Source organism: Haliotis rufescens, unplaced genomic scaffold (genome assembly GCF_023055435.1).
Source record: "Haliotis rufescens isolate VD_foot unplaced genomic scaffold, xgHalRufe1.0.p SCAF_1, whole genome shotgun sequence".
NCBI lineage: Eukaryota > Metazoa > Mollusca > Gastropoda > Lepetellida > Haliotidae > Haliotis > Haliotis rufescens.
The window spans coordinates 61,994,911-62,020,467 of NW_025963779.1; the positions used below are offsets into that span (position 1 = coordinate 61,994,911).

Below are 25,557 nucleotides of genomic sequence, written 5' to 3' on the forward strand. Positions count from 1 at the left end.
TTATCACAACACACCATGTATATTTACCTCTCATCACTTGGTTGTAGTCCCTTATAATAAAGTAACGGGGCCCAGTGGTTAAAGCGTTCGCTCGTCACGCCGAAGACCCGCCGTGATATTGCTGGAATATTGCTAAAAGCGGCGTAAAACCATACTCACTCAATCACTAATAAGATAGCAGTGTAAGAATCTACATCGAAACATCGCTAAATGGAATGAACCAGAAAGTGTTTTAAATAAAGTTTATGTTTTATTATGATATCATATACCACGTGGCTCGATGTTTATTCTTTTATTTTTATACAAAACTGTGACCAGATTTTAACTGACTAGTTCTACCAACAGTCAGACGCCGACGTCCCCATGGCGTGGAAACGACTCTTCATCGTCGCTGCCTTCATCCACCTCGCTGGCGTCATCTTCTATGCTGTCTTCGCATCTGGAAAACGACAGCCTTGGTCAGGGTCCTCGTCAACGACGTCAGTCGCCACTACTCATCCAATCGCATGCCACTATGAAAGTGATGGCGAGACCACAAGTCTGTTGAGGAGACACTCACAGCATCGCCGACCTCATCCTCTGGATACAGACAATGATGAATATGGTTCAACCACTAGGTTTCTCAATACTATATAGTATGTAATCAATGACCAAAGAAATAATGTAGCACCCGCACTGAGAAGCGTGTTTGTCAGTTCGTGAACTGGATAAAAATAGCAGCCACTATTTCAACGTCTGATTCTGTTTAGACAATACTATAATCGTGAATTAATTTAAACTGTATTTTATATACCAATGAGCCTTAGTTGTTTGAGGAAGTTGTTAGGGCTGTGGTAGAGATCCACTCATCACAGACCATTGCAGTGATTCTTGGGTGTCGGGTTAGTCGCCATGGTGTCAGTTATCATCACACAAAAGGAGATACTGTTAGTCGGGATTGTTGGGATGTTGTGGTCAGTCCGGAGATTTATAGCCAGCAGTGGGCTGTTGAAATTTACCATAGTCTCTTTAATATTTGGGGATTTTTTTAAATTGTTGGTAGATAATCCCTCCGATAAAGACAACCAGGGTAATACCGACGTATGGATATGTCCAATGCTTCACGACCGCCTCCGTGGTCTAGTGGTAGAGCGTCCGCACGGAGAGCGGAAGGTCTGGGGTTCGATCCCCGGCCGCGTCATACCAAAAGACGTTTAAAAGATGGTACTTGTTGTTACCCTGTCTGGCGCTCGGCATTAAGGGGCTTAAACAAGGACTGGTCGGCTCGGAGTCAGTATACTGTGTCTGAGTGGGGTATTCATGTTAAACTGCGGCATGGTATCTCAGTGAGCTAGCACTATAAATCGGCATCAGTCCGAACTAGTACAAGCAGCCACACAAACACACACACGTACATGCACGTCGCTATATAAGTGCAATAATCTTGGACAAGACGTTAAACCCCTTTTCACCTCACCTCACCTCCAATGCTTCACTGACTTGAACATTATAGTGTATATATACACTTAACGTGTCCAGATACCTCAGCTGGTTGTTACAATGTTCCATTATCTGTTAATTATTGTAGGATGTGTACATATTGTTCGTACGTAAAGCAGTAAGCTCAAGGCGCAGCAAGGAGGGTAATGTTACACTCTCTGGGCATGTTGCATACTTTATTGACTTGCATGCAGCATCACAGCAGACTCGTATGGCTAATATCAAGAAGCAATGAAATGTCACTACAATGAGCGGGACCTTTTATTTAACAAAACAGGAATTGTATGTTTTCTGAATAACACATTGAGGACGACTACGAAGAATGAAATATGATGTTATTCTGTAAGTACATAAAAGCGCAAAAATTCATGCCATAATTATTTAACATCTCTGCTAAAAACAGAGAGGATTGTTCAATTCTGGCTTTACCATGACCATGAGTTTATGAATCAAATGGTGGATATACCAGGTGTTCGCGAAATGGTAAGTGTATCCTGAGCCATCGGTGGCACCTGTCACAAACACATGCAAAGGCTAAGCTAAGGTTCACCTAAAAAACATGGGAACGTTTGGTTCGTCAAAATAGGGTCTTGTAATGGAGATACTTTTTGTCACTGATGCGTCAAATGTCCTCCGCATGGCTGCCATAAAACGTTTTGAAGGCCTCGAATGGTGTTACCCTGATTAAACAACTTTTGAGTGAGAGTCGCATGATGCTTTTGAAATCTTCATAGAGAGAGCATGCTCGATTGTACCTCAAAAGTTGTAAAACCACATGATACACGCCCGTCAGTTGGTACCTACAAGAGAAATAACGTATAACCCTAAAGAGATACTGCTGGCCACACATCACGAATACTCTTCACGATAGCCTAGTACGTACTCATAACTGTTGTAATCAGGTTACTAACGTACTCAGCATCAGTGTGTTACAGACGTCCCAGTGGCAGTGCTGGAATCCATTTGAATTCGTTAATCAGAACTTCCATGTATAGTGGCTACGGTGGTCGAGAGGGGACTCGCTTTATCGACTTTTGTTGTTTCCTTCATTAATAGGGGCTGAAGTGCTTCTTCTTCATTAAAGAGAGCTGAGCTTTTTTCCAGTCACATTCAAAATTAAACCCATGGAAGGAATGTTAAAATTTCCTCACTGTTCACTAAAATATAATAACTGTAGAGATGTAGGTGATTTTAAAACTATCCAATCTGTTTATTTGTACTTGAGGCCTCAGGCCCATATACAAAGTATACAAAGTATATAAAAATACAAATTTTCCATCAAGGTGATGGCGGTTCATCATACTTATATATTCAATGATAAGAGAGTGTACAGTAATTAATGATAACATGCTCTCCTCGCAAGTGAAGCTTTACAGAATTTTAGCAAGTTTTCTACTATAGCTGGATCATAATCTACTATAGCTGGATCATAATCTACTATAGCTGGATCATAATCTACTATGGCTGGATCATAATCATTCATTAAATTAACAAAACATTTGGATGTGCATTTCCTTAAATATTTCTTTGGTACAAAAAGATTTCTCAAATCATTAAAACATGGGCTTTTCATTATTATGTGGAATTCATCCTCTAACTCATTTAAATTACAATTCTGACAGATTCGTTTACTTTTTTCAACATTTTTCCATCTTCCAACATTTATGTAAATTTTTGCACCCCCAGTTCTTAAAAGAGCTAAGTATCTTCTATGCATTAAATATGTTTTGCTATACACATATGGTTCAGCATTTAATGACAATTTGTATCTACTGTAACTATCGAATCTTGTACTTTCTCTTAATTTTGCTTGCCACTCTTGAAAAGAAATATCTCTTAATCTAAGTTTAATCATACTTGTTAAATAATCAATATTACCAACACCTTGAGAGAACCAGACTTCTCCAAGACCTATCAAACATAAAGATTCTCTAACATTTGTTACCCAATTTCTCCTATCACATTCATCTAAGTGTTTTAACATGATATTATACGACTTTTTTGGTATTCTATCATCTGACATCTGTATTAATCTTAGCCAATAATTTTTACATTGCACAAATGAATCAAAATATAACGGATATCTACCACATTCTCCCACAGCCATAGCATTTGTAGTTTGTGACGGTAAGCCAAGAAATCTTTTACATGCATAATTCTGAATTTTCTCAAGTGGATCAAATGTATTTGTGCCCCAAATATCTGCACCGTATAATAAAATAGGCTTAATCTTTACATCAAATATTTTAATGAATATGTCATAAGACAAGCACCCAAGTTCATTTAATGATCTTAAAATTTCATAAAGTGCTAATTTACCCTTTTTTATCTGTACAAACAGTGGCTCATAATACTTGTCTATTATTTATCAATGTATAATTTATATGAACATTGTCTTTCAATATTTTTTCCAGTTCAGTCTACTGTACTTATGATATGAAGTCCTTTTAAAGTTTCAGTATTAATATTAAAGGAAAAATTGGGTGGTATTATGAATACAATTAAAAGATGAATATCGAAAAACATTCAAAAGGTTGCTAGACCATGTTTAATCGTTTAGAGATACAACTTGCCGTTCTATACAACGCTGGTGTCGACGCCAGGGGTCAATAAAACTAGTAACTTTCACAAAAGGGTAAATTAAGTTTCGCAAGAAATCGCAAATAATCAGCGGACTTTTGTGTATAGTTATTGCGAAATAATGTAAAAGGCTTTTGTGTTGTACTGTATGTGATTATTGCTAATTTACTACTATACTACAAAGTAACCACATGTGTGTATGCAAAAGAGACTGCATTCTGTATCTATATCTAACAAATTTATCTACTTCAAAATGTTGTAACTAAGGCAAAAGAGCTGTAAAATTTACAGGAATGGATCACTGAAAATCAGTAAAATCGTTTTTAGTTTACGGCATCATGGGAAATATCGCTTACTCGTTCTATCGCTTTCGTTTTCGCTTTCTCGTCTCGTGTTTTTCGCTTTCTCGTCTCGTGTTATTGCTTCCTCTTCTCGCTTTCTCGCGGACGTTATTTAAGTTGATAAAGCAATGTCCCCTCTCGGCCACCATATGTGCAGTTGTGATGCTTCCGTTAATTTGACACCTACTTCAACACACGAGTTTAGTGATTTTGCCAGAAAATTTATTAATAAGGATTAAATTCCCCTTTTAGTTCCAGAAAGGGGGATTTCCATTCAACCAGTGAAGGGGTGTATTAAAGGGGCACTGATCTAACGCAATTCCCCGGGACTGGTTGTTGCCTTTGTTATTGTTTTTTCCCAGTGAGTACCCGGATGTATAGCAGAAATCTAGACTAGTTCGCGACCTCTGCTGCGCAATTCGTAAGCGCATTAGTCACTTTTATGGATACCGGTAGTAATAAGGGCGTATGGTCACATTGATCAACAAAATGAAAAACAGTTTTCGAGATAATTAGGAAATGTAGGTATCTTTGTGGGTAGCATCGGTAATGGGGACGAAGTTTTGATAAGTCACTTGCTTGGTAATTTTGCGATTTTCCTTTACACTATTTTGATTTGCAACACAAAGTAAATATTTCACCTGAGCATTGTTTTTTTATAGTGTGTATATTTTTTTACTGTCAAAATGTGTAACATATTTATTAAACGTCTAAATATTTTACAAAGTGACTGAAAAACATTTCCATCTGTATTATAATGATACCGAATTCCAAACATTTTGATGTTTAATGTCATCACCAAGAGACTGAAAATGTTACGTTGAAAAGTACATTTCTATGTTGTTTGGCTTCTAATCCAACATAATAATCTGTTGTGATGTTTGTAGGCCCTTTTGATCGTCTTAATCAGATGTTTTAGTCAAAATGACTGAAATATTTACACATTTTATAAATTGCCTGAGAGAATCACATTTTACAAATTGACGGTAATATATACACGCTTACAAAGGAAAAGACCTGTGAAAACAACGTCTATCGCGCATTGAAGAATTTCCCAACCAAGACGTAGAGAAACAAGAACGAATCGGTTCAGATGAAGGAAAACAAAATGCAAATACCATAATTACAACCTACCAAATTTATGTGTATAAATTTTAGGCAGCTTCCTTGTTCGAGGAATGTATCCGTGAATATCAACACAAAGCAACAATATCCCACTGGTCTGCAGCTGTACAAAGACACTTATTCGATGTCACGTGTCTCTGTAACAATCAAATATTTTAAAAGATATATATCGTTTCGGGATATTATAATCCGTGTTCGTTTCTCAACTGATCACTTGGATTGTTTCAGGTGTTAAGTCTCAAGGGTCGGCTGAGAAAGCCCACGTGACAACTATTTTCATAACGTCCACGGTTCCTAAAAAATCCATTGAGTGATAGATAACAATGATCAATCAATCAACGTATTATCAGTTAACTCTTTGAACAAAGTATGTTGTTTTTACATCGGCACGCCATGATATGAGTGTATTCCCTTTGTTTTAGTGAACCCAGACATGTAAACACTCACTTTTGACATATCCACTGTGCAAGATAACAGTGATTAATCAATCAACGTATTTTCTCTTAATCCTTTGATGATTAGGAACGATCCGTTGATTTACAGAAAAAAGTAAATGAACTGGTCATTCATCTCTTGCTGGGCTGCCACGTGCATATTACATAACACACATTTCACCTCACTTCAAACCTGGATTTAGATTGAATAATTACCCCAGACACAATAAATGCCAAATGGGAACCTTTGTCAGGTAATCTAAGTGGTGCTACCACTAATTGTACCTGTAATAAATTCATTAACTGAGTATCAAGTGAATGACGACAAATACACAAGTGTAGGGTTAGACGAGAAAACGTGGATGACAACAAGGGAGTAGTAATCGTATTATCGACGCAATCCGAAATCCGAAAATGCTTTCACTGCATGGATACTTTTTTTTAGTATTAAACTATAATCATCTGGGGTATTTCCAAATGACGACATCCGATGAGCTCCGCCGTTCTTTTTGTCTGTTTGTTTAGGCTGAAGAAATTAATTAACATGCGCCCTTTGTCGAAATCTTTATAGATCACAGTTAACCAATCAGTGTTTATACAAAAATGCGTAAAATAAATATTGCCTCCAGCCTCCAAGTTTATTTAGCTGTCCTTGCAGACGGTAGCCCAGTCTCTGGTCACACTCAGTTGCGTTGCGTATCATCCGGGTACTCACGGGGGAAAAAACAATAACAATGGCAACAACCAGTCCGGGGAATTGCGTTAGATCAGTGCCCCTTTAAGGTCATAGCTGAGATCTGAAATGTGTGTTTTACATTTCTGCACGTAAACTCAAAAGGAAAGACATCGATCCCGATCATGCGAGGATCGACGTTTCGACAGATACCAACGTTGAAAAAATATCAAATGTCGGAAGACCAGTGATATGGAAGGTGCAATGACACTTCTATTATAGACATAAGTGTGAAAGTGTTTACTGTCTGCATCCGGTCGGGTCCAGAAGTCTGTAGAGTGATGGACAGGTGACAGTTGGTCCAGGGCGTATGCAGCTAGGTCTGGATCTGGAACTATGGACACCCTCATATAAAAGACTGACATATAGAGCAATGCCTTGTGGGTAGGCTAATGTATTCCGAGTTTAGGCTAACTCGTTCCTGGTTTGGACTAATCCATTCGCGGTCCAGACCACCCCAATCCCGGAATAAACTGACCCATTTTTCAGTGGGCAAAATCATTGCTGAAGAACATCCATCACTTCCTGATCTAACACAACCCATTTCTGGTCGAGTCAAATCCCAATCCTGATTATAGCCAAGCCATTCCTTGAATACGCTAGCCCATTCCTGCTTCAGGGCAACATGTCCCTGGAATTAGCCCACCCATTCCCCGGATAGACCTACCAAACCAGGGGATAATACTTTTGTCTGCAAGATATGTGGTTGCGATCCGCAGTTATACATGCATTTTTCTTTAGATAAATATATAGACATGAACTGTACTGAACAGTTTGTTTCAACGATTTAGGGTGTGTAGGTAGCCATTAAAATTACTTGCCATTTCCGCCGTTTGTATTGTTCGGAGTTGAATGTTGCGGTGAATGAACTAACTCGGATTCCAGGTGATTGCATTTCACTGAAACATGAAGGTCCACAACAGTAAATACGCTGCATCCTACTGTAACATATAGTTAGACAATACATAACAGACTGCATCTCACTGTAACATGACGTCACACAACACACACTAGACTGTATCTCTTTGTAACATGACGTCACACAACACACACTAGACTGTATCTCTTTGTAACATGACGTCACACAACACACAATAGGCTGCATCTGACTGTAACATGTAGACGCACAACACACAAAAGGCTGTATCTCATTGTAACATGTCTACGCACAACACATACTAGACTGCATCTCACTGTAACATATAGTCACACAACACACACTAGACTGCATCTCACTGTAACATGTAGTCACACAACACACAATAGGCTTTGTCTCACTGTAACATGTTGTCACACAACACACACTAGACTGTATCTCTTTGTAACATGACGTCACACAACACACACTAGACTGTATCTCTTTGTAACATGACATCACACAACACACTAGACTGCATATCACTGTAACATGCTGTCACACAACACACACTAGACTGCATCTCACTGTAACATGTAGTCACACAACACACAATAGGCTTTGTCTCACTGTAACATGTTGTCACACAACACACACTAGGCTGTATCTCATTGTAACATGGTGTCACACAACACACACTAGACTGTATCTCTTTGTAACATGACGTCACACAACACACAATAGACTGTATCTCACTGTAACATGTAGACGCACAACACACAAAAGGCTGCATCTCACTGTAACATGTAGACGCACAACACACATTAGACTGTGTCTCACTGTAACATGTAGTCACACAACACACAATAGGCTGTATCTCACTGTAACATGTAGACGCACAACACACAATAGGCTGTATCTCACTGTAACATGTTGTCACACAACACACAAAAGGCTGCATCTCACTGTTACATGTAGACGCACAACACACAAAAGGCTGCATATCACTGTAACATGCTGTCACACAACACACAATAGGCTGTGTCTCACTGTAACATGTCGACGCACAACACACAAAAGTCTGCATCTCACTGTAACATGTAGACGCACAACACACAATAGGCTGTGTCTCACTGTAACATGTAGACGCACAACACACAATAAGCTGTGTCTCACTGTAACATGTTGACGCACAATACACAATAGGCTGTGTCCCACTGTAACATGTAGTCACACAACACACAATAGGCTGTGTCTCACTGTAACATGTTGACGCACAATACACAATAGGCTGTGTCTCACTGTAACATGTAGTCACACAACACACAATAGGCTGTGTCTCACTGTAACATGTTGACGCACAATACACAATAGGCTGTGTCTCACTGTAACATGTAGTCACACAACACACAATAGGCTGTGTCTCACTGTAACATGTCACACAAGACACAAAAGGCTGCATCTCACTGTAACATGTCTACGCACAACACACAATAGACTGCATCTCACTGTTACATGTTGACCCACAACACACAAAAGGCTGCATCTCACTGTAACATGTCTACGCACAACACACACTAGGCTGTATCTAATCACTCTTACATGTAGTTACATAACACACACTAGGCTGTATCTCACTGTAATATGTACTCACACAACACACAATAAGCTGAGCATATGGCTACAATTGGCATTATTATATATTTGCCCCTGAGACGGAGAAAACACTGTCAAGTGTTGAGGCACAGATTCCTACAGCCACAAGTGTAAAGGTGGTCACTTGCCTCGGAGTCGCTCCTTGTCCTCTGTCATGGCGTCCAGCTGGCCTACATAATAAATGAAGTCATTCATTCATCTTTTGTTTCGTCACAATCATATTATTTGATATCAAGTAACGATTTAGACATTTACGCAATGTCTGAATATTTTGAACACGATGAAAAGTCTACATGCTGAATACACAGATATTTCAAAAGAAGGTCAACTGTCATGGATATAAGGAAGAAGTTTACAGCCAGACTCCATTGTGAACATCTCCATGCTTCACTTCGGGCTTTCCTCCTGCAGGGGCGGTGGTGTAGCTTAGTGGTTAAAGCGTTGGCTCCGAACCAAGGACCGGGTTCGATTCCCCACATTGATACAGTGTGAGTAGCCCATGTCCGGTGTCCCCCGCCGTGATATTGCTTGAATACTGCTAAACGCGGCGTAAAACCACACTCACCCACTTCCTCCTGCATGAGTAAGTGAGTTTGGTTTAACGCCGCTTTTAACATTATTCCAGTTATATCGCGGCGTGTCAGCTTAATGTGGGAGGAAAGCCCGAAGTGATGCAGGTCTCAGACGTTTACTACTTCGGTGAAACCCACGAGTATGGGTATGGTGCTGACAAACCTAGAAACACAATCATAGGTTTCTGGCGTGCCCAAGGGACGCAAGTCTGCACAGCGAATCGCGGCGCCTTAGACGACTGGGCCACCCGTACCCCCTCCTGCATGAAGATGACACGCCGTTATATAGCTGGAATACTGCCCTAAGCGGCGTTAAAACTAACTCACTCACTCATTAGACATACGTATTATATATACCAGGTACACCTACGTCTGAGATTCAGTGAGTGCATCACGAGTTTCTTTTTTTCAGATTCATTCATCTTCAGTTTTTCACACTTCTCTTCATTACGCCGATATGCGTCCCTCAAAGCCTGCTGCGCTCTATCAATCTCTTCTGACAGACAACAAAATACACAAACATGGTTACCCAATTTACATCGTTACAAGTCCATCGTGATATCAGTATCACGACAAAGCCACCGTGAAGACCGTGATGTACTCATCATAACACAATCTTTGAAAATACCGTCTACACAACCTGTATCACTACACAGTTATCAAGATTTATGAAATAAACGGCGTGTGGGAGTTGTTTATCGTACAATAAAAAATTGCAGGGAGAATATACCGCGTCGTTTATTTCTTGTATGAATTATGTACAGCCTCTTTGAGGATGTTAATGAAATGTAAAAGCTTTGAAATATTTACCCGTATTTAAATAATGATGACTCCCTGAATACAAACCGACCACGGCAATGTCGATTGGGGGGGGGGGGGGCTAAGTTTGGCATTTCTCATAATTTTTACGACGATTATATGTTTCTCTTCCCCTAATACATACTGCCATATCTCGCCCACTTTCGGATGCGATCGTTCGGCCATGGCGGTTTTCTGTGTTGCCCAGCTACATCTATGGGAACAACTCACTAGACATTTCCCTCTCAAAATTAATGTCGTCCAATTTACAACGTCATCAAGTTGCGAGTGCATGTTCAAATCTCCAGTAATGACGCCATGATAGAAGAATGTTTTATCGTGAAATGAATCATGCTTCGTTCTGCATTGTTCTTTGCGATTTATAAATTACTTCAGGGAGAATAGACCACTCGGGGCTGCACCCCTTATAGTTTGATTGTTGCTTTCTAGATAACAATGAAATCATATATGACATTTTCGGTGTGAATATGTAGTTTTTAACATGACTATTTGACATGTTTTAAAAAGTTTTTTTTCAATAAATCCCCTTTAAGGAGCGGCAATTATTTGCCATGCATTCTACTCAAAGGCAGGGTGCACATTTCATGTAGCCCGCGAATATATCAATTGGAACACATCTTAGGTAACTTTCTCATCTCGCACAAGCATCATTGAGTTCCTGAAATGAACCGATGTTTATCCAAATGAATTGGTGAAGGGAAGTAACTCGATTTGTTTCTCCGTTTTGGGTAGGTGTAGAGTTTCAACGATTAATAAAGTAACATTTTGGCTCAAAGACTTAGGGCACCCAGGTGTACGTTGGCTCACACTCGGAGTACGTCACAAAGGTTCATCGTATCTGTAACACTATTCATCACATGAGAAATATATAATTATGTGTCTGAATGCCGACCGTCAGTTCGCCTCGACAGAATGGACCTTTTTTAAGTGAATAAGGGATAATCTTCTATAGCTATACATCTTATCACAAAAAGAAGCTGAATTGTTTGATAGGCATCACTGAGAAATTGACGGATGACAAAGTAAAGACATTTTATGGATAACAACTTTATTTACTGTAAAGGCGACGTTTCGGTAAAGATCCTTATACGGCTGCCAGGCAAGGCTAAATTGTCTCTACTTTGTCAATAAAGAAGTTACCTTTAAGTAAGGCTATCCTCTCCTGTTCTTGTCTGTCGTCCTCGGCTTCTCGTTGGGCCGTGTTGGACAAGGCGGCGTTGAGTCGTCTCTCACTGTCAAGCTTCAGGCGCAGCTGAACAGCATCGTGTTGCTCATTTTGCAACTTTCCTGAAAATGTGAAAGTCGATTGTGGAAATGTTCATGTATTCACTGTGACTTTCATACGATGGGGCTTACACGTGTACGTGACCGCCTCCCTGGTCTAGTGGTAGAGCGTTCGCCCGGAGACAGAGCGTCCGGGGTTCAATCAAAGATGGTACTTGTTGTTACCCTGTCTGGCGCTCGGCATAAAGGGGCTAAAACAAGGACTGGTCGGCTCGGAGTCCGTATACTGTTTCTGAGTGGGGTATTTATGTTAAACTGCAGCCGGGTATCTCAGTGAGCTAGCACTATAAATCGGCATCAGTCCGGACTAGTACAAACACGTACATGCACGTCGCTATATAAGTGCAATAATCTTGGACGCGACGTTAAACCCCATTTCACCTCACCTCACGTCACCTCACCTCACCTCACCTCACCTCACCTACACGTGTACGTGTACAATATTGTAAGACTATAACTTGGCGTCAGAGATGACCAGTATTAGAGTGAGTGAGTGAGTTTGGTTTAACGCCGCTTTTAACAGTATTCCAGTTATATCAAGGCGCGTCAGCTTAATGTGGGAGGAGAGCCCGAAGCGATGCAGGTCTCAGACGTTTACCACTTCGGTGAAACCAATGAGCACGGGTATGGTGCTGACAAACCTAGAAACATAATCGGGGCGAACCGGGATTCGAACCCACAATCATAGGTTTCTGGCGTGCCCAAGGGACGCAACTCTGGACAGCGAATCGCGGCGCCTTAGACGACTGGGCCACCCGTGCCCCCACCAGTATGAGAATGATACGCAACACAATAGCGTTAACTGTAGTTTTTTGAAACACTGTGTGCACACAGATCAAATACGACATGCATAATTCCACGTTTCAGTGAAAAGTCTTGTTATTCGGTTACATAACAGAAATAGTGTTTTCAAAATTGAAAGAAATTTAACTTCATAACAAAATATAAACTTTAATCTGACAACTACAGCCAGTTCGTCTCGTTGCCTTTGATATTTGGTGTTGATATGCTTTTTAAATATTATGAATACGAGCTGATATTATTTACATACTAATTTTCTCTCACCCCAGATCTAATTATGTTCATATTTTTTTTATTCAGGTTTAACGGGAGGTACTGTCTAAATCGGACTTGTGTGGGACTGAAAGTATACACACAAAGTATACATATGCCTATTTATTTTTTCTACACACAAATATCTATTTGAAAGCAATTCATCATAAGTGTCAAGTAATAATGTATCTATGACATCACGTATGGTATGCGATGTCTGATGCGAGGAAATATCCTGTAATGTGTATCTGGTTAAAAATAGTGATCATGCAGTATAGAAATAAAGGAGACAAATATTCCAACAAATGAAGGGAAGACCAAACACTCTTTTAATGTGTGAGTTTAAGGGAGGAGGTGAGGTGAAATTGGGTTTAACGTCGCGTCCAAGATTATTGCACTTATATAGCGACGTGCACGCACGTACGTGTGTGTGTGTGGCTGCTTGTACTAGTCCGGACTGATGCCGATTTATAGTGCTAGCTCACTGAGATACCATGCCGCAGTTTAACATGAATACCCCACTCAGACACAGTATACTGACTCCGAGCCGACTAGTCCTTGTTTAAGCCCCTTAATGCCGAGCGCCAGACAGGGTAACAACAAGTACCATCTTTTAACGTCTTTTGGTATGTTGCGGCCGGGGATCGAACACCCGGACGTTCTGCTCTTCGGGCGGACGCTCTACCACAAGACCACGGAGGCGGCTTTAAGGGAGGAATGCCCTAGATATGCGTCGAGATAACATGCTGTATTTAGAACAAGGTCAGATTTCATTCAACAGAAAAAATGATATGCCTAAAAGAATGGTAGATAAATAATGATTGTACTTTTAATCATTTCGTCATTATTGCTAGGCATAAGAGCGATGAAGCACTGAAAAGTTTTTCTTATGGCCACCTCCGTGGTGGAGCGGATACAACGTCAGCCCAGAGAGCGGAATGTCGAGGGTTCAATGCCCGGCCGCTTCATGCCAAAATACGTTAAAAGATGATAGTTGTTGTTACCCCCCTGGTGATCGATATGGAGGAGATGAAACAAAGACTGGGCTGCTCGGAGTATACTGTGTCTTAATAGGGTTACCATGTGACCTTCGACATGGTATCCCAGTGGTTACAAAACTACAAAACAAACAGCATGCGTCCGGACGAGTACAACGGACACATACATGAACACGTTGCTGTGTAAGTGAAATATTCTTTAACTCAACGTTAAAGCCCATTGACTAATGCTGACCATGACTTACCGAGGATGTCTAGGTATTGTGCTTCAGTCTCACGGAGAGTTGTCTTGGTCCGGGCGAGCTCCTCCAGATTCTTCTCGTTCGCCTCGCATTGTTCACTGAGCCTCTGAACCCACGCTGAAACACATTACAAGCGTGAAGTGCACTACCGTTGTTCAAATCTCGTCTGTTCCTACCGTTAGCTGTGTGTTCCAATCTCGTCTGTTCCTATCGTTAGCTGTGTGTTCTTATCTCGTATGCTCCTACCGTTAGCTGTGTGTTCCAATCTTGTCTGTTCCTACCGTTAGCTGTGTGTTCCAATCTAGTCTGTTCCTATCGTTAGCTGTGTGTTCTAATCTCGTATGTTCCTACCGTTAGCTGTGTGTTCTAATCTCGTCTGTTCCTACCGTTAGCTGTGTTTGTTCTTATCTCGTCTGTTCCTAACGTTAGCTGTGTGTTCTTATCTCGTCTGTTCCTACCGTTAGCTAAATGTGTTCTTATCTCGTCTGTTCCTACCGTTAGCTATGTGTGTTCTAATCTCGTCTGTTCCTACCGCTAGCTGTGTGTTCTAATCTCGTCTGCTCCTACCGTTAGCTATGTGTGTTCTAATCTCGTCTGTTTCTATCATTAGCTGTGTGTGTTCTAATCTCGTCTGTTCCTACCGTTAGCTAAGTGTGTTCTCATCTCGTCTGTTCCTACCGTTAGGTAAGGGTGTTCTCATCTCGTCTGCTCCTTTCTTTAGCTGTGTGTGTTCTAATCTCGACTGTTCCTACCGTTAGCACGTTTGCTATCTCCTTATATGTATGTCCTGGTCTCTTTTTCCTTCCTTCCTTCGGCTTGGTGTGATCTAGTGTAGTCTGTTTCCACATTTAGCTATCTGTGTTCTAGTCTCTTCTACTCCATACCTTTATCTGTACGTGATCTGGTGTCCTCTGGTCTTACCTTTACCTGTGTGTGTTCTAGTCTCGTCTACTCCCACCTTTAGCTGTGTGTTCTAGTCGTGTCTGCTCCCACCTTTAGCTCTGTGTGTTCTAGTCTCGTCTGCTCCAACCTTTAGCTCTGTGTGTTCTAGTCTTGTCTACTCCCACCTTTAGCATTGTGTGTTCTAGTCTCGTCTGGTCCCACCTTTAGCTCTGTGTGTTCTAGTCTTGTCTACTCCCACCTTTAGCTGTGTGTGTTCTAGTCTTGTCTACTCCCACCTTAGGCTGTGTGTTCTAGTCTTGTCTTCTCCCACCTTTAGCTGTGTGTTATAGTCTTGTCTGCTCCCACCTTCAGGTAAGTGTGTTCTTATCTCGTCTGTTCCTACCGTTAGCTAAGCGTATTCTTATCTCGTCTGCTCCTTCCTTTAGCTGTGTGTTTGTTCTAATCTCGTCTGTTCCTACCGTTAGCTAAGTGTGTTCTAATCTAGTCTGTTCCTATCATTAGCTAAGTGTGTTCTAATCTCTTCTGTTCCTACTGGCAGCTAAGTGTGTTCTAATCTCGTCTGTTCCTAGCGTTAGCTAAGTGTGTTGTAATCTCGTCTGTTCCTACCGTTAGCTGTTTGCGTTCTAATCTCGTCTGTTCCTACCTTTAGCTGTGTGTTCTAGTCTTGTCTACTCCCACCTTTAGCTGTGTGTATTCTAGTCTTGTCTACTCCCACCTTTAGCTGTGTGTGTTCTAGTCTCGTCTACTCCCACCTTTAGCTGTGTGTGTTCTAGTCTCGTCTGTTCCCACCTTTAGCTGTGTTTTCTAGTCTTGTCTACTCCCACCTTTAGCTGTGTGTTCTAGTCTTGTCTACTCTCACCTTTAGCTGTGTGTGTTCTAGCCTCGTCTACTCCCACCTTTAGCTGTGTGTTCTAGTCTCATCTGCTCCCACCTTTAGCTGTGTATTCTAGTCTTGTCTACTCCCATCTTTAGCTGTGTATTCTAGTCTTGTCTACTCCCACCTTTAGCTGTGTATTCTAGTCTTGTCTACTCCCACCTTTAGCTGTGTGTTCTAGTCTTGTCTACTCCCACCTTTAGCTGTGTATTCTAGTCTCGTCTACTCCCACCTTTAGCTGTGTATTCTAGTCTTGTCTACTCCCACCTTTAGCTGTGTGTTCTAGTCTTGTCTACTCCCACCTTTAGCTGTGTATTCTAGTCTCGTCTACTCCCACCTTTAGCTGTGTTTTCTAGTCTTGTCTACTCCCACCTTTAGCTGTGTGTTCTAGTCTTGTCTACTCTCACCTTTAGCTGTGTGTGTTCTAGCCTCGTCTACTCCCACCTTTAGCTGTGTGTTCTAGTCTCATCTGCTCCCACCTTTAGCTGTGTATTCTAGTCTTGTCTACTCCCATCTTTAGCTGTGTATTCTAGTCTTGTCTACTCCCACCTTTAGCTGTGTATTCTAGTCTTGTCTACTCCCACCTTTAGCTGTGTGTTCTAGTCTTGTCTACTCCCACCTTTAGCTGTGTATTCTAGTCTCGTCTACTCCCACCTTTAGCTGTGTATTCTAGTCTTGTCTACTCCCACCGTTAGCTGTGTGTTCTAGTCTCGTCTACTCCCACCTTTAGCTGTGTGTTCTAGTCTTGTCTACTCCCACCTTTAGCTGTGTGTTCTAGTCTTGTCTACTCCCACCTTTAGCTGTGTATTCTAGTCTTGTCTACTCCCACCTTTAGCTGTGTGTTCTAGTCTTGTCTGCTCCCACCTTCAGGTAAGTGTGTTCTTATCTCGTCTGTTCCTACCGTTAGCTAAGTGTATTCTTATCTCGTCTGCTCCTTCCTTTAGCTGTGTGTTTGTTCTAATCTCGTTTGTTCCTACCGTTAGCTAAGTGTGTTCTAATCTAGTCTGTTCCTACCGTTAGCTAAGTGTGTTCTAATCTCGTCTGTTCCTACTGGCAGTTAAGTACGTCTAATCTCGTCTGTTCCTAGCGTTAGCTAAGTGTGTTGTAATCTCGTCTGTTCCTACCGTTAGCTGTATGCGTTCTAATCTCGTCTGTTCCTACCTTTAGCTGTGTAGTCTAGTCTTGTCTACTCCCACCTTTAGCTGTGTATTCTAGTCTTGTCTACTCCCACCTTTAGCTGTGTTTTCTAGTCTTGTCTATTCCCACCTTTAGCTGTGTGTTCTAGTCTTGTCTACTCCCACCTTTAGCTGTGTGTGTTCTAGTCTCCTCTACTCCCACCTTTAGCTGTGTGTTCTAGTCTCATCTGCTCCCACCTTTAGCTGTGTATTCTAGTCTTGTCTACTCCCACCTTTAGCTGTGTATTCTAGTCTTGTCTACTCCCACCTTTAGCTGTGTATTCTAGTCTTGTCTACTCCCATCTTTAGCTGTGTGTTCTAGTCTTGTCTACTCCCACCTTTAGCTGTGTATTCTAGTCTCGTCTACTCCCACCTTTAGCTGTGCGTTCTAGTCTTGTCTACTCCCACCTTTAGCTGTGTGTTCTAGTCTTGTCTACTCCCACCTTTAGCTGTGCGTTCTAGTCTTGTCTACTCCCACCTTTAGCTGTGTGTTCTAGTCTTGTCTACTCCCACCTTTAGCTGTGTGTTCTAGTCTTGTCTACTCCCACCTTTAGCTGTGTATTCTTGTCTCGTCTACTCCCACCTTTAGCTGTGTGTTCTAGTCTTGTCAGCTCCCACCTTTAGATGTGTGTTCTAGTCTCGTCTACTCCCACCTTTAGCTGTGTGTTCTAGTCTTGTCTACTCCCACCTTTAGCTATGTGTTCTTGTCTCGTCTACTCCCACCTTTAGCTGTGTGTTCTAGTCTTGTCTGCTCCTACCTTTAGCTATTTGCACAGAACCTTCCCGTTCCTTCAATTTCAGCTCACAGTGGGTCACTTTATCTGCAAGTTCTGCTTTCTCCACTTCTGCCTGCTCAATGCGATCTGTGCCCAGAATAATATGCATCAGTTGACAAAAACAATTCTCTTTGGCCTCAACTGCTACAATATTAACATCATGTCAAAACCGCAACAATACTTACATCATTCCTCAACCAACACAATACTAACTCAGACCTCAACAGTTACATAATAACATCAGGCCTCAACCGCGACCGACATTAAAATCAGGCCTCAACAACTACAGTTTCAACATCAGGGCTCAACCGCACTAATACCAACATCAGGCCTACACTATGAGGATCAAACCTAAACCGAAACAATATTAACACCAGACCTCAACCGCCAAAATAATAACACCAGGCCTCAACAGTTACAATAATAACATCAGGCCTCAACCACCACAAAACTAACATTTATGCGTCAACCGTCACAGTATTAACATTTAAGCCTCAACCGACACAGTATTAACATCAGGCCTCAATAGCTACAATATGCAAGCCCAGGTCGGCACAGTCAACCTGTGTAAGTGACTATAAAAGGTTCGAAGGAACGTTCAAATTCAATAATGCTTGATACATAATTATAATAATTCCTTTGATAAACAAAAACTGATCTCATCATAACGTAGAAAAGTTAATAATTATGCTGATTTGTATGTAGTTCTCTCAAAGTAGATATTGGGGAGTTCTCTCCAAGACACATGAAATGCTGCAAGTGTTTACCTGTCAACTTTGCTTCTTGTGTCTGCCATCCCTTCCCAGCAACATACAGCTGGACATTCTGACTGTCAATCTGATCTGAAATAGTGATTGTAACAACCCCGTGAACCACCATGCTTTGTACCTGTGTGTAGGTAACAGCCAGTCGACACACATTTTTCTGATGGCCTGAAATCCTACTGATGCAAGTTCTACCACACGATAGGATATCATGATCAACTATAACGTTGATATTATATACAGAAACAAAAGAATGGATATAACTCTTGTGCTGGTCCATTTTGCGGTGATTCAGGTAAGTCAAATATACAATGTTCTTGTATGAGGTTTATTTTTTTTATTTTCACTTAATCCAAGTATCAAATAACGAATAAACTGCTGACGTACAGAATGAAATAAAAAAAACAACAAATGTCAAGATTTCCTTTCAATCCAGTGGGGTGTGCTTATAATCAAATGTGATTTTCAGATAAGAATATCTAGGACTATACATTCAAGGAACCTATTCCATTGGCTGCTTTAAAAAAAGTTAGATTAGATTGGGCGTATTTGAGGTCTTCAACTGTTGAGCTTAGGACCTGCGTAATGTTTTAAGACTTGGCACAAAAAGTTGTTCAGTTGTCGTGAATGTTTATAAAGCCCAGGCTTTTGGAATATATTTTCTGCAAGTTCCAAAATCGTAGTTCAACAGATTGGGAGGTACCAAACCTAAGGCACCGAGAACAATGGGGAGTCGGACAACTTGGTACTTGGTATGCAAGCGTGACATTTCGAAAGCGAGGTCTGCATATTGGCCATGTTTTCCCTCAATCTTGACAATCACATTACTGTCAAAAGGGACAGAAAATTCAATGATATTAATGATTTCATTGGATTTATCAAAAAGGACAAGATCGGGATTGTTAGCCTGGATATGTCTGAGTCTATATACGGGCCTATTCCAAAGGATTTTGTATTTATCATTTTCCATGACGCCCTCTACATATTCCGGGTCGTACCATGGATGGACCTCTGTGTCAAAACCACAAGCATAGCGGAGACGGTAATAAAATGATCGAGCCACCCCATCATGTCGCTTAAGATACTGTGTCTGTGCCAAAGCTGGGCATCCACTCGCACTGTGTTTGGCTGTCTCATTAAATTCATTACATAATCTACATTTCATATTCACATTTTGATGCAAAATCACACATTGACCGTTTCGAGTTGGAAGTGACTGATCCTGAACAGCAAACAGAAAGCCTTCAGTTTCACTTTTCAGCCCAGACGACTTCATCCAAGCGAAGGACTCTGCGGGATGGCTGACCTTCTCAACACACTACACATAAACTCGATGCAGTGGTCGTTCAGAAATCCTCTCCTTGAAAAACTGAGTCTGGGCCGACTTGATATGGCACTTCGCTTGGTTGACACTCATTTCTATATCGTCCAGCAGTACAGAACCATCAACAAAATCAACATCGACATTGAGATTATGTCCCACATCCTTGGCTCGTTTTAGAAAACTGTGGAATGCCTTGTTTTATATTATTATTATTTTTTTATATATATTATTAATAATATTGTCATTACCATCATCATCATCATCATCTGAGCGCGTAGAGAACTACTTTAGGAGAATTTATTGAAAGTGAATATTTACCCTGAAGATGTTTCCGCTCCGACTCATGTTCACGAGACATGCTGGTCAGTTGGCCCTTAACTTCTTCGCACTGAGCACTGACCACAGCTGTGGGCAAACAAATACAGTCACATGATGTAAAGATCAGCATTGCATGTCAAAAGAAAAGTCGTCACAGGTTGTACTGTTTACCATCGGATGTCTGAACTGAAGCCGTCGCATGCTGTACTGATTATCACTTCATGTCAAAAGAAAGCCTTCATATGTTGCACGTGTGTGTGTGTGTGTGTGTGTGTGTGTGTGTGTGTGTGTGTGTGTGTGTGTGTGTGTGTGTGTGTGTGTGTGTGTGTGTGTGTGTGTCTGTGTGTGTGTGTGTGTGTGTGTGTGTGTGTGTGTGTGTGTGTGTGTGTGACTAACGTCTTTTGGTACGGCTACGTTTCGTCTTCAGGGCAGATGCTCTGTCTACAAGACCTCGAATCAAGCGGCTCCAAATTAAAAAATTATCAGAGGCATATATAATCAGTGGTACTACATCAAATTTCTAAACAGAGTAAGTTTATCTCATATATCGCCATCAGGCATGTGCAACTATGATTCATCACTAGTTAGATCAGGAGTTAGTATTTACATCCCTAATATTTATTCAACCATAAATTTATCGTCATGATATTGCAGATACGGACCAACATCACGTGTCTGCGACGGTGTCAATACGCACCTCGAACTCTAAATTTCCACTGCTGGTCGCATGTCAGTTGAAAAGCGTGTCGCCACTGCAGTCGAGCTGAAGCACCATATTTAATCAGTATTAATCAGTATATCCGCTATACCACCACTCCACCACTAAACTGACATCACTACACCAACACACTGCAACCACTCCACCAACACCATTACACAAACACCACTATACCATTACACAAACACCACCGCATCATTACACAAACACCACTATACCAACACACTGACATCACTACACCAACACACTGCCACCACTCCACCAACACCATTACACAAACACCACTACACCATTACACAAACACCACCGCATCATTACACAAACACCACTACACCAACACACTGACATCACTACACCAACACACTGCAACCACTCCACCAACACCATTACACAAACACCACTACACCATTACACAAACACCACCGCATCATTACACAAACACCACTACACCATTACACAAACACCACTACACCATTACACAAACACCACCACACCAACACACTGACATCACTACACCAACACACTGACATCACTACACCAACACACTGACACACTCCACCAACACCATTACACAAACACCACTACATCATTACACAAACACCACCACACCAACACACTGACATCACTCCACCAACACCATTACATAAACACCACTACACCATTACACAAACACCACCACAACAACACACTTACATCACTCCACCAACACCATTACACAAACACCACTACACCATTACACAAACACCACCACAACAACACACTTACATCACTCCACCAACACCATTACACAAACACCACTACACCATTACACAAACACCACCACAACAACACACTTACATCACTCCACCAACACCATTACACAAACACCACTACACCATTACACAAACACCACTACACCACTACACCATTACACAAACACCACTACACCATTACACAAACACCACTACACCAACACCATTACACAAACACCACTACACCAACACCATTACACAAACACCACTACACCATTACACAAGCACCACTACACTATTACACAAAAACCACTACACCATTACACAAACACCACTACATCATTACACAAACACCACTACACCAAGACACTGACATCACTACACCAACACACTGACATCACTACACCAACACACTGACACCACTCCACCAACACCATTCTACAAACCCCACTACACCATTACACAAACACCACTACACCAAGACACTGACATCACTACACCAACACACTGACATCACTCCACCAACACGCTGACACCACTCCACCAACACCATTACACAAACACCACTACACCATCACACAAACACCACTACACCAACCCACTGACATCACTACACCAACACACTGACATCACTCCACCAACACGCTGACACCACTCCACCAACACCATTACACAAACACCACTACACCATTACACAAACACCACTACACCATTACACTGACATCATTCCACCAACACCATTACACAAACACCACTACACCATTACACAAACACCACTACACCAACACAATGACACCACTACGCAAACACAAGTACACCGACACACTGACACCACTACACCACATACACCAACACACTGCCAGCACTCCTCGAACACCCACCACTAACACTACATGACCACCACACTGCAACCACTCCACCAACATCATCTACACCAACTCCACCCACACTGCCACCACACTTCCAACACCACGCCGCCAACACCACTCCACCAAAACCACTACACCAACACCACCACATTGCCATCGCACCACTCCACCAACATCACCCACGTCACTACGCAGTCACCACTCCTCCATCATCACTCCACGAACACCACAACACCAGCACACTGACACCACATCACCATACTACACCATCTCTACACTGTCCCTACGCCACCACCAATTTAACCCTAGTTAGAACTGTGTATGATAGAGAAGTGCACCTTACCTTTCTCCCGCCGTAATCCCTGTATGTCCTCGTAAGCTTTTTCTAAAAGTAGAAACATCAGACAGTTTTTGTTTGTAGTTGAACACCTCAACCCGCAAACTAAATGCTGAACTGCTGGGCAAAAGAAAGCATACATGTAAAAGGGGTTTGACCAAAACTTACAAATAGATGTTATCAAAACCTTACTTGGCTGAAAACAGTCGCCGAAACACTGCCAACTTAAGGTCCAAAACAAAACTACCAAACAAGTATCAAATACATCACCATCGACTAACCATTTGTTGCTGTTTCATTTTCAGTCACCATCAAAACTTGTTGTTCACATGTACTTTCTCCAGACAGGCAGTTTATGTCAGGGAATGCAGTGGTTGATGTGTGATCCGTCGATGACGGAATCAAGCATGTCATCTAATCTACCCAATGCAATTCAGTCGCCTCTTACGACAAAAACGCTGGGATAATCCCGGGACCACAGTTACTGTGCAGAACAGTTTATGATCTTCAAAAGCACCTTCAGCTATATCACAGCAAGAAGTCGGGTATTGACTTGGTAAAAAGGATCAACTCTGTCAGTGTACGATAACACTTATCACACTCAACCACCCTTTGGACCCATATGTGCCTGGTATACACAAAGGGCGTACATATAAACAATAAATACTTCAACGTTCCAACAATTAGTTTCTGTACCTTCTGTCACTCGCAGTTGTTTTGCTTCCTCAACGGCTTGTTCTACAACAAATAATCAATTGTTACAAACAACACAAGACACAATTCGCGAACAATTAACGATATTTCTTGTCTAAAGACTGACTGACTGAGTATGGTTTTACGCCGCTTTTAGCAATATTCCAGCAATTTCACGGCGGGGGACACCAGAAATGGGCTTCACACATTGTACCCATGTCGGGAATCGAACCCGGGTCTTCGGCGTGACGAGCGAACGCTTTAACCACTGGGCTACCCGACCGCCCCTCTTGTCTAAAGAGAGATTACTTGAAAGACTTAATGGTTTTCTAACCTTTCTTTTTACAATCCTCGTTCCATCTTGAACTGCACTCGGCAAACGATTTGTTTAGTGCCATTAGCTCGTCAACTTTTTTTCCAAATGATAGTTCTGCTGCATGCAGCTTAGACTTCATTTCTTCCAGTCCTTTGACCTTGTCATCGAATTGTTTCCTAAGTTGATTTAACTTGTCATTTGTAGATTCGAGTTCAGACTTGGTATTGTCCAGTTCTTTGTTCTTATCACGTAGTTCTTTCTCAAATTGCGTTATCTTCTCTTCTTCCTGTACTCCATCTGAGCCCTTTTTCTTTAACTCGTCCTCTTTTTCTTTCAAATATTGTTTTGTAGATTCGAGTTCAAACTTGATATTGACCAGTTCTTCGTCCTTATCACGTAGTTGTTTCTTAAGTTGTGTCAGCTTTTCTCTTTGGTCTTCCTCATTTCGTTTCTTTTCAGCTTAAGTATTGAAAGCTTGTATTAGACTTCAAATCATACAATATTAGACACATACCATAGGGTATTTGCAGAACAGTATACAAAATATAGAAATCTAATTACACTAACAGATCTTTAAGTCGACACTTGAAGTATTTAAGTGCAAGTTGTGGCCATGTTATTTGTGAGTGAGCGAGTATGGTTTTACGCTCTTGTTAGTATTACTCTAGCGCTAACACGGCGGAGAACACCAGCAATGTGTCTCGCTAAATTTACACATGTGAGCGAATGAGCTTTAAGCCCTGGTCATATGGGCTGTATATACTTATTGCAACACTCGTATAATTCAATCGCTTATTGATTGTAAGACCTAGGGCGGTCCAACCTGTCACGCGTCAGGTATGCGACGCCATGCTCTCATTCATGTGCTACTGTATTGTGTGTAGGCGGTTAGGTCATGATAACATACATATGGCAGCGCTGAGTGACGGGTGCACAAAAGAACACTAATGCTTGTGTTACTGTGATGTAATACAAAGCAACGAACCCTGTGTGACTGTCGTATAACATACCACTGAGGTCGATATATGACTGTAATATAACAAACACTGAATCCTGTGTGACTGTCGTATAACATACCACTGAGGTCGATATATGACTGTAATATAACAAAACACTGAATCCTGTGTAGCTGTCGCATAACATACCACTGAGGTCAACTTGACTGTTAGATAACAAAACACTGAATCCTGTGTGACTGTCGTATAACAGCCAACTGAGGTATATATAACTGTATTTTTTCAACATTGCGGGTACGCGGGTACCTGTGATGGTGTGATCTGTGAGACCTGGTTCCAACTTTGCTGACATGCTTCAATTAACATGGCAATCCGCACACACCAACAGCGGTATTCCCCGTGTGCCCACTCGACACACATTTTCACTGTGCATGGCGTGCAGGTCTACCATGTTTCCGACTCACCACGCCGGTCAATACTTATCACACATAGCGGAGTTTTAGATAGTTACGTGTGACTTCAGTTTGCGCAAGTTTTTCATACTTTTATGCACGTTTAGATGATGTACACAGGCATAGCCCACACTTATTAACAGCCACTTACCTGGGGAAGCCATAGCGACGACCTTACC

The 25,557-nt window shown here is 41.5% G+C and overlaps 1 protein-coding gene and 1 long non-coding RNA gene across 6 annotated transcripts; both read right to left on the reverse strand.

Moving 5' to 3' along the window:
* Positions 1–237: 237 nt before the first annotated feature.
* On the reverse strand, positions 238–25,557 carry LOC124145027 (tropomyosin-like). Of its 5 annotated transcripts, none has more exons than XM_048399027.1 (15): positions 25,530–25,557; positions 23,989–24,429; positions 23,658–23,699; positions 22,968–23,009; positions 21,004–21,069; positions 20,307–20,393; positions 18,668–18,742; positions 17,883–17,987; positions 14,176–14,289; positions 11,736–11,882; positions 10,147–10,272; positions 9,333–9,374; positions 7,514–7,591; positions 6,937–7,020; positions 238–579 (listed from the first exon to the last, which is right to left on the reverse strand). In XM_048399027.1, the coding sequence occupies exons 1-15, from the start codon at positions 25,540–25,542 to the stop codon at positions 491–493; spliced, it is 1,551 nt and encodes a 516-aa protein (XP_048254984.1). In that variant the 5' UTR covers positions 25,543–25,557; the 3' UTR covers positions 238–490. The 5 variants fall into 5 exon arrangements, with proteins under 5 accessions (XP_048254984.1, XP_048254975.1, XP_048254996.1 ...); XM_048399018.1 differs by having other exon boundaries at positions 6,937–7,026; XM_048399033.1 differs by lacking the exon at positions 238–579 and adding an exon at positions 1,723–2,279.
* Positions 14,425–17,876, reverse strand: LOC125381673. The gene is made up of 2 exons (XR_007221970.1): positions 15,719–17,876; positions 14,425–15,350 (listed from the first exon to the last, which is right to left on the reverse strand). It is a non-coding gene; the product is annotated as an uncharacterized LOC125381673 (long non-coding RNA).